The sequence below is a fragment of the Accipiter gentilis genome, chromosome 29 (assembly GCF_929443795.1).
Source record: "Accipiter gentilis chromosome 29, bAccGen1.1, whole genome shotgun sequence".
NCBI classification, from domain to species: Eukaryota; Metazoa; Chordata; class Aves; order Accipitriformes; family Accipitridae; genus Astur; species Astur gentilis.
The window spans coordinates 7034319-7044963 of record NC_064908.1 but is presented as its reverse complement, the minus strand read 5'-3'; the positions used below and the strand labels follow the sequence as shown (position 1 = coordinate 7044963).

The 10645-nt window shown below is 40.8% G+C and overlaps 1 protein-coding gene across 1 annotated transcript in view; it reads right to left on the bottom strand.

Annotated features, from left to right (window-relative positions):
• Positions 1-222: 222 nt before the first annotated feature.
• Positions 223-10645, bottom strand: part of IGFN1 (immunoglobulin like and fibronectin type III domain containing 1) — a 29896-nt gene continuing 19473 nt past the window's right edge. The window contains exons 14-23 of the mRNA XM_049833196.1: positions 9950-10246; positions 9024-9323; positions 7918-8091; positions 6891-7019; positions 6109-6411; positions 4698-4786; positions 3549-3744; positions 2626-2925; positions 1814-2140; positions 223-1028 (exon numbers count right to left, since the gene is read on the bottom strand). Of these exons, the coding sequence (XP_049689153.1) occupies positions 1015-1028; positions 1814-2140; positions 2626-2925; positions 3549-3744; positions 4698-4786; positions 6109-6411; positions 6891-7019; positions 7918-8091; positions 9024-9323; positions 9950-10246 (2129 nt within the window). The 3' untranslated portion in view covers positions 223-1014. The remainder of the gene's footprint in view (positions 1029-1813; positions 2141-2625; positions 2926-3548; positions 3745-4697; positions 4787-6108; positions 6412-6890; positions 7020-7917; positions 8092-9023; positions 9324-9949; positions 10247-10645) is intronic.

Sequence of the window (10645 nt, the reverse complement as noted above, 5' to 3'; positions counted from 1 at the left end):
CTTCTAGATGCCGTCATCAAAGTACCTTTGGTGGTAAGGCTACAGTGCTAAACATTCATACAGTCATCGTAATATTTTTGCTTTCCAGTCTCGTTCTCTGCTCAGTAATGGAATCCCCCAGCCATGGCAGAGGATCTCTGGTGGTACCTCATATTTCTGGTCAAACATGAAAGATTTTTAACCTCTTTTTGCATTAGGCAAAAACATTCTAGCAATGTCATGAGGCAGGGGCAGTTATGTTCCAGTGGTGATACTAACGTGGCAGTTGAGGACTGATACATCCTTTTTTACAGCACTTGCTATAGTAGGTTTTTAAGTACACCATTAATCTGTTCAGACTAATACAACTGGTTCTAGATTTCCATCCATTCCCATCAATGCATTTTCACTGTGAGTAGCACTACTCCATGTTAGCTTACTCTGAGAATTTATCTCTTGCCCAGATGAAACTATCAGGCACATACTCTTCAACTTAGAGGTTAAGGGAAATAATATACTTAGCAGTGGAATACATGCAGAACTGCTTCTACCAGGATTATGAAACCCGCTGAGAATTACATGGAATCTAAAATGATTGCTCCAGATTAGAAAACCACACGCTAAAAGGCCAGCTTCATAGATCTCTGGTGTCAAGAAATAGTCTTGTTGCAGCCTGACAGCAGGTGAGTGGTGTGGCAGAATGATCTCTTACACCTGTGTTCTCCATGGAAAGTTTCATTTTAGCCAATTTTTTTTCCTCATTCTCTGTGTTCCTGAAGCTTCTTATCTGTGTTTTAAAGGTCTAATGGAAAGCCATGATCATTACAAAAAGATATGATTCTCTTAAAGCTTTTTTTCCCATTTTGACTACAGTGCAGCATCATGTTCAAAATGCAACTACTGGATCTGAAAAATGAAACACTCAGACTATAATGCACATCTGAAAATAAATGCATAGCCTTCATATAGAGCCAGTTCTCGATAAAAACCTTCACATTCACATAGTAGTGCAGAGATGTTCTCAGGAAGGCCATGCTACAGGGTGGAGTCTGAAAATAAGAGAAAGAGAGAAACAGCTCAATATTGTAATGAGGGAGGTAGTCTGTAAGGTACACTGGAAGGGGACCTGAAATCTTACAGGGCCAAAAAGACCAATGTCTGCAAAAGGATTACAGGGATTTAACTGACCCATTTCTCTGGTCATATAATCCCACCAAGGAATTCTGAATTGTATTAAAAAGAAAATATTTAAATGAAAGTAAAGGATATTTCTTAATGAACTGAGTAAAATTGCCACTGATATTTATCCATTAGTATATACACCATGCATCTATCCTCAGTCAACTGCACTGATTCTCTATTTACATAGGGATCCATAATGACCCTATTTAACTTATACCACATCCCTTTCCTCCCTTCTCATTGCCTCTGGCCACCTAACACCAGCTTTTTCTTCACTGCTTCACCTAACCTTCCACGTCTTGCAGGATCTTCTATTCTGCAGCTCCTGCACTGTAGAAAAATCTAACCTAGATATTATCAAATTAAGATAGGATATTTCTTTCTAAAATATTTGCTCAAAGCCAACCAAAACCTCTGGCTCATGTAATAATGAAATGTTTTTCTCATGTGTGCTCCTTCATTTCTGTTTCATACTTGATCACTAGTGAGATAATCAGAAATTCAATAAAGCAGTCCAAATATACACTACCTTATAGGAGACTGCCCTTGTCAGTAAATAAAGCTGTATGGGTACCATTTTTAAGGCATCTTGACAGCAATGACATATCTTGACATCACATGATGAGGGAAGAGAGGCATTAAAGACTGATACCTTTAATAGTGAGGAAGGCTTTGCTGAACGCACGGCCTGATTCATTGGTGGCTTCTACCATATATTCTCCTTCATCATGTTTTGTGACACCCAGGACAACCAGGGAGCAGACACCAAAGTCGTTTGTGCAAAAATAGGTAGGATCATTGGAGAGGTCTCTACTGTCCTTATACCATGTGATCTTTGGAGATGGATGGCCTCCAACCGCACAGCTCATATGGCACTCACTCCCAGTAGTCACCACATGAGGCTTCAATGGGACAAGGAATCTGGGAGGCTGGTTTTGATTCACTCCCCTGTATTTATGTGGTTTGACTTGAAATTCAGCTGTAAAAAAACCAGCAACATACAAACACACACTCAGATACTGCTTCACAGCAATAGAAATAAGGACTGGTTTTCAATCATGATGCTTAGTCGTGCAAAATGGCTCTCATTCTGCACTGCAAACTGCCAGAGGCCCCACTCACCTATGGATTGTAATCTGTGTTTCTTCTCAAATTAGCCAGAATTTAACTATGAAGTCAGAAACTTTGGTTTCTGAAAAACTTAAGCCTTAGATTTTGCTGGGAATTAATTTTGGGGCGAATTACATGATATAATGGCTGGATATAAAGGATGTATCTGGACAATGTCCATGCAGAAGGGACAAGACTTCCCTGCCAAACTGGATTTTCTTAGGATATGCATTCTTGTTCTGGGCAACTAAATGTTCACAGGAGGAGAGACTCATTTCAGGATGGTGTGTTAGAAACAATAAAAGAAACAAAACATGACAACACACAGATAAATATTTGTAAAAGCTGTTTTACCCTTTGGTTTTCGAATGCTCCAAGGTTGCAGAGTTTCAGATGGATCACTGGCTCCCAGGCTATTTTTTGCCACAACCCTAAAGTAGTAGTCCCGGCCTGGGATCAGTCTGGTGAATGTGAACTTGTTGGTGTAGATCAGGTCACCCACCACGTGCCACAAGCCCTTCTGTGATTCACGTTTCAGGACTGTGTAGTAGAGATTACTTTCCCATTTCTCAGATGGTGATGGCTCCCAGGTTACTGTCACTGTATTTGGCACATTCTCTTCCAGTTGAATAGGTCCAGGTGATTGTGGGATATCTGTCAGATGAAGGCAAATAATATCAAAGATGTAGGGAAAGTGGCACAGTACAGAACCCTAAAAACTTTTAGTCCATTCTATGTCTGGGGGCTGAGTAAACATCCTGGTCGTTAGAAGGGACAAAATTTGATTCCTTCTCCAGTCACACAAACTCATTTGCTATTAACTGAACTTCTACTGCATTACATCTGCATTCCTGGACCTCCTTCCTTTCTTATAGGGAGGAGATGAGGGCTGGTACAGCTAAACTTTTTCATCTCTTAGGCAGATAGCATATAGAGTTGTTGTAGCACTAAATTGTCCTATAGCCTGCTACTCACTAACCTTAGACTGTAAGAAAGAGCGTGAACTGCTCTGCTGTGGTTTGCACTATCCATCTGTGTGACCTTGCCTTTTTAAGCAGAGTCAGTCTGGAAGCCAGGTGTAATTTTAATCAGTAGATTGCTCTGTCCTGCAGACACAGCAAAGTGATACCACAAAGTGGCCAGACTGAATCTCACGGAAAATTGTACTCCTTCCTGTGCCTGCATTGCTTAACTGCATCAGAGCACCATGCCAAACTCAGTTGCCTACTGCCTATTCACAGTAAATCTGTTTGTTTATATGGTAGTGAGTGAGTTACCTGTAATTTGAACTTGGAAGCTGAATGTTTCTCTTTTCCCTAACCCATTCTGGAGCTCAACAGTGTAGGTGCCGCTGTCAGCGAACTCAGCTGCTGCAATCAGCAGCTGGGTGGTACCATCTTTGGTGTTTATTTTAGCCCGGTTTGAAAGAGGAAGCCCATCCTTTAACCAGGTCACCACTGGATCTGGAGACGCCTGTAAAGAACATGAGTTATAGCCCACTTGTTTTGTCTCCGGATTGCTTCTCTACATCTTTAGTTTCATTATCTTGCCCCAAATGTATATACATATGACACAGTAAAGTAATATCTATAAATGGATCCAAGATGGATCTAAGAGCCCTGGATAAAGGGCTGCTCTAAAGTTTCTTTGTAACTTTTCTCTTTCTCTGTGTCTTTTAAGAATATTATTGTAGTAAGGTGTTCAGGTTAACTATGTCAAACAAGGTGTGCTAGATCAGGAATAACAGATTACATCAGTAGTTAATATTTTCTACTTTTAAGAAGATCTGCTGGGTTTGGACAGAAAAAAACATCCTCAACATCTTTATTTCCATTGTGCCATCTTTGATTTCTATTGTCCAAGTGCTTGGGAGAAAGGCCAGCAAGTACACACACTTTGCCCTCATCAACCTCTTCTTGATATCCCAGACTTTACCTGTGTTGTTCCAAGCTTACATCAAAGCACACAGGATTTCTGTCAGTGCATGCCTATTTCTCAAGTCATATAGCTTAAGTCCTGCTGCTTAGTGAGACAAACACAGTCAAGATATCTCTAGAAATGCTACCCCAAGGCCTTCCAAAGGAATCAGAGGGCAATCAACTGATTTTTAAACTCTAAGTATAACAGATTAGTACCAGATGATGATAATATTGATATGGTTGGATGGACAGCATTGTGCATTGTTGTCAGAGGTTAACGTATGACCATAATATTGTAAAACACTAAAGCCAAGAGTGACAGCTGAATTCTTGTTCATGTTTTTCTCATGTAGAAAGTATACACAGCACAGGCAGGTTAAAGGATTTGCCCAGTGTCTTGTAAACAAAATTCCATGCCAAGAAAACAGTAGCTCAGTTTTCATGTCTGCTATTGACTACAACATAAAAACAGATGAGGAATTCTTACAAACATATTTGAATACTTACTTCAAACGGAATATTCACTCGGATGGTATTTCCTGCTTTTATAACCAGGAAGCTTTTCACTGTGTCATCTATTAGTAACCTGGGAGAAACTGGAAAAGACAGTGATTACAATAAAAAGTTGCACATTGTATTACAGTCACTGGCTGACAAAGTCGTATGCATGTGTTCAATATGCCTCAGGCCTTTCCAACAGCTAGTTCACAGGCTGTTGATAACCTCATAGTGGTACTGTGGAAAAAAAGCTCCTTGATTCAGTCTCAGAGTTCACACCTTTAAAATTTTATTACTATTTATTTATCATTATGACTAAACAAGGGGAAATTATGTAAAAATATATTCACAACAATGTTTGTACACATGTGATGTCTCAATCACGAAGAAATTAGCTCTTTGACACATATTACACCATAACATGGACTGTCTTTTGTGTAAAATGACATCTGGAGAAAAGGAAATTGCAATGGACACTTGTGAAATATACATGCAATACAGGGTACAGAACAACCCCAGGAAGCCAGCCTGAGTTTATTAAAAATAATCTTTTTTAGTATTTAAAATATTTTTCTTTCTTTTCTCTTTTCATCGATATAATATACTATTGTATTTAGCTTTTTTCTAAAAATGCCAAATACAATAGTGCTAAATTGTATTTAGGATCTCCAGTTTAAAACTGAAAAAACTGCTTCCCACATGGACTGATACTTATCTATTTACTGACTCATTATAAAAGGAGTCTCCAGGCATAGGCCAGAAGTAGATATTTTCACTTAGGACCAAAGTTAAGGAAGATGAATCCCTCACAGAATTATCTCTTAATTCTGTATTTCTGCAATGTTCCCAAAAAAGCAGGAAAAAAACCCAGAGACACATATTGTAAATAAAGATGAAAAAGTGAAAATGGAGAAAACTTTCAAACTAGAAAATTTACAAGGAAAATAAAGTTCACAAGACCCAACATAACAATTGCGATTTAAGAGACTGAAATAAAATGTCTAATTCCACAAGACTGTATAAAAAAGGACTGAAAACTCTATTTTTCCCTTAAAAAAGCGTGGGTAGGCATAAGGTATGTGTGGTTTCTGTCTGCTGATCATGACTGTGGTATAGCTCTGCACAGGGGGGCGGGGAAATGTAAATCTGAGGAGAAAATACAGTTTTGGGGTTCTTTTGTCATAATGAGTCTTTAACATGAGCTGGACACTGTGCATTGCACATTTATTATCAGTTAAATCCTCAGAATTTCCTGATGAGTTGATCAAATAAGACCATACTCTAGAGGAAGTAGTATTTGTCCTTCTGCTACAGTCTGGGACTTGAAAGAAGATCGTCACAGTGACCTACAGACCTTGCCTGCATCCAGTTACCTGTAGAATGACCTCATTCATTCTGAAAGCAGTCCACTTTGACTTACCTACAGGGGGAGCAGCTTCGATGCAAGCTTCAAGCTCTGCGGCTTCTCCTGGGCCACTGTCATTGAGGGCTCTCACACGTAGGAAGTATATCTCTTTGGCTTGGAGGCCTTTCACTGTGTAAGTGGTCATCTCTATGGGAAGATTATTGCATTTGGTCCAGTTGAGGCTGTTAGAAGACCGCATCTCCACCTCATAGCCTTTCACATCACTCCCATCTTTTGCTTCAGGTCTCTTCCATGTCAAGGTGACACTAGTGCTGTCACTGCTGCTCACTTTAAGGTCCTGCACTTGACCTGGAGATTCTGAAAAAATAAATTTTATTTAAATTATTTTTCTAGGATTTCTGTCCTCTGTTTTCAGTCATTTCCTGAGATTCCCCAACATTCTTGAAGTGCACTGGATATCCAGCCTGCTGTCTTGCCTCCACCTTGTCCTAGTTCTTCAAAGCTGGATCCAGGTGCCTGCTCCTGCCAGCCATGCAGTACAATCTGCAACACCCCTGAATGGCGTGCAACCCATCCTGAATACTTCTCCACACTCCACGTAACTCCCACACAGGGACTCTGCCACATCTTGACTTAGACATCACACAGGAAATCTTTCCATTCCTTCCTCATGCTGATAGTGGATTCTCAGCCATGAAACATTCCCCAATTATTTGATCTTTGTCTTCACATACTTTTACAAAACATTTAAAAACATCACCTCTCCACTAACATCGCCAGTCTACTTTCAGCTTTACGTATCCCCAGGCCAGAAGGATGGGGGGCAGTGCACTTACTGGTGGAATCCCGCGCAAAGACAGGCTGTGATGGTTCACTGGCATCTCCTATGCCAGCAGCATTGACAGCTGCCACACGAAATTCATACTGCAGACCTTTCTTGAGATTGGTCATTTTCAGCTTCTTGTCTGCAGAAAGAAAAGGAGCATGTTGGCTCAGGTGAACTCTTCCCCAAGCAGGAAATGCTGAGACAACAATGCTGTTCTTTACTCCACGTAGAATTGTGGACTGAGTAATTCTCAAGATCCATGTATAAATGCTGTCACTGATTCCCCTGCCCTTCCCTATCCAAGTGCATGTGTACTTCTGGGATGTGTTCATTGCATTCTCTTTCAAATCAAACAGCACTTGAGAGCTACTAATTTAGAGAAAGGATAAATACTGCTTTTCCTCATGGGATAATTCTAAAGTCTTCTATACCAGGTAAGAAGTCCTAGTTTGCACCCAACAGATAATGCTAGCTATAGTCAAAACACATTTTGGAGCTCATACACATAACTTGGGTTTCTTTATATTCCTTGCATTTATAAATTCTTGTCTGCCAAGTTCCTACTGTGAGGACTAAGGACAGTAGTTCTGCATGTGAAGTGCAGACTTTAGTTCCAGAAATTGAAGATAGCAGTTTATCTATACAGGAGCTACATCCCAGGATGCAGCAGTGACCTTCTCTGCACTCTTCTCCAGCCATATGCTTGCACACTGTCTAGAAAAGATCATAATCCTCCTCCCAGGCATTCAGCTGTATATGAACCCAAGACCTGGCTTCGCTATGGCACAGCCGTGAAACCTTAGTTGTAAGAAAAATGTAGTTGTGAGAAAACATATACACTAGAGCTGTGAAAGCTAAGAAGATAAAACTTCAGACCAGGGTAATATGGTTGGGATGGGGACAGTGAGCAGCTCATGAATTCAAGAGGAAAAAACACTAATATGAAAAGGTATAAGATCCTAAGGAGCTCCTGAACCCAGCTGACTTTTTTGCCATTTTCAAGTCTTCCAGTCTGTTCCAGGATTTAAGCTACGTACCTGCTATAGGCACATTGTTGACTGGCAGCCAGGTCATGGTACCCTTCTTGCGTTTTTGAACGATATATCCCACAATTCGGGAACTGCCAGTTTTACGAGGTGCTTTCCAGCATATTGTGATGGTGTCTCTGCTGGTACTGACAATCTCAGGGGGATCTGGGGCACCAGGTGAAGCTAGAAAGAGATTAGTGTTTCATTATTAGCAGGTATATTTTAACTGCAAGGTAAGAAAGCATTCTCTGTCATTTCTTCTTCCAGTTTCCCTGAGGTATTCATTTGAATGTGTTTTGAAAACCTGACTGAGACCTGAAGCTGTGTGTCCTGTTCTCCACACAAACAGGATCCAGCATCCACCTCTGTTCCTGAATTTTGTTTTCATGAATGACCTGCTGCCATCACAACTGACAATTCCACTGTCAGCCTACAGAGTGAGGCATGTCATTCTTACATGGTAGGAAAAGTCAGCATTATTCTTACTTTTAATGACAGAAACTGGAAATGGAATGGATTTCCTTAGCCCTCTACTAAAGTGTTCAAAATACAGGGCTTCTCATAATTATGAGAAGGAGAATGTAGAAAGAAGAAAATTAGAAACAGAATAGAGCATTGCTTTCTTGTTAGTACTACATTCATGGTCAAGGCAAAACTGTTCTAGTATTTAAACTCATTGAAGGACAAAGAATAGAATTATCTGTTTGGAAATCAGGGGAATGAGGTGGTCATGCTGAAAAATGCTGCAAATACTGAGACGCTCCTTTGCCTATGGAGTTAATAAAAGGCCTCACATGTTCCCTTTGTAGCCACACTGGGAAAAATTTTCTCTGATCTTGATGCATATTGCATTTCTCCCCATGAAACTTGCTTTCCAATTCAGAGTGGAGCATGACTGAGAACGTAATGCCATCTCACTCAGCATCACCAAAGCCTGCAATAAACTTCTAGTCTTGATGTGCAATCTCCACAGATTCATGTGAAGACTTCACAGCCATGATTCAAGTTTAGATCTGTAGCAACATCCAAAACGCAGTGAGTTTTCTTTGATGTCAGCTTTGATAATGAATTTCCCAGATGGTTGTCGAACACAGTTATGAAAAGTTCTTCCTTACCTTTACCGACAGCCTTCACTTCATCTGATTCCAGTGCATCACTAGTTCCCTCGGCATTCACAGCTCTCACCCTGAAGTAGTAGCTCGTGTCTTGTTCCACTTTGTTAGTAGTGAAGGTAGTACAGGTCCTGGGGGTTTCTCCCAAAGTCACCCAGTCATTCTTGCCTACCTGCTGTCTCTCAACAATGTAGCGTTGCACTGGTTTGCCCCCATCATCCTTCGGAGGCTTCCACTGAATGGTGGTTATGTTTGCAGAGCTTTCTACAATTTTGATGGGTCCTGCAGGTGGCTGTGGCTTGTCTGAAAAGATGAACACAGAGAGAATGCAAGTTGACTCCAGACCCAGACGTGCTCCTGGGTTTGGAGCAGACACTGTCTCTTGCTCACCAGCTGGGACACTCAGTTTCTGATGGAATGCATGCATACATGCAGAATGAGGGCTGGACACTTGAATTGCCTCTTCAGAACTTCCACTCTTTTAACTTTTGATAAGGGGGACAGGGGGAAAACCCAGCCCTTGCTCCATGGGCTAATTGTTCTCATAAGCTCTGCACCAGTTCAGCTTGCTTATAAGGAAGAACACCATTTCCGTTCTTCCAAAAGAGCACAGACATTTATGGTAGGGCTGAATTTGGCCTTGATAATCTATTTTAGATTTGACTGTTGCACATTGTCCCATCTCCCACAGTCACCATTCAAAACTCAGCTGCTAAGGCTGTGCAAAACCAAACTAGATTTGTGTCACCTTGTACTAAAGGGCAAGAAACATGTCAGCAATCTTTGCTTGTACACTGATTTAGTGGAAAATTACAGTCTTGTTCACCTTGGAATACCCAGTAGCTCCAAATAAGATTGTCACCAGTGTTAATGGGTTCCCTGCCTAACCTTTATAATGAAAGCCACAGAGGATGTTATGGGGCTCTTACCTATTACCACAAGCTTTAAGTTGATCTCCAGGACCCCACTGTCATTCTTCAGCCTGACCTGGTAATCCCCACAGTCCTTTCTCTCACTGCTGGAGATGGACAGCATGGTAAAGGTCTCTGTTCTATCAACACGAATCCTTGAATCATCTACTAGCTCCATTCTGTCCTTTAGCCACGATGCTCTGATTGGCAGCCGGCCCTCAAAAGGGATCTTGATTTTTACTTTCTGCCCTGCCTTGGCCACAGTAGGAACACTTGATAAGTTTTTGAGGAGAACTTTGTCAACCTGTGGAGGATCTAAGCAGGTGATACAAGGCCATTAAAAACTGCAATTCAAAGAGGGTAAGACTCACCTTGGAGGGAAAGGCTTCCCTTATGATGTTGCCAATAATGCTTAGAAGCTCACAACATCTGGACCTTCACCTTTAGTTGCATGCTCAGTGCTTCACATACATATACGTACTTTGCTACAGGATAATTATCACGAAGAATACTATCCTTTTCACTGGAGCAAATTTTTCATAGGCAATACACTAAACACAAGAATGAAGAATCTGGTCTGATAAAGTGTTACGTGCACCCCAAAAATCTTCGAGTTAATAATAGAAGCTATTCAGGAAGGCTCCCTAGTTAAAATTGTAAAGACAAAATGCACCAACCTGTACAAAAACTTTCTCCCATTTACATGGTAATTCT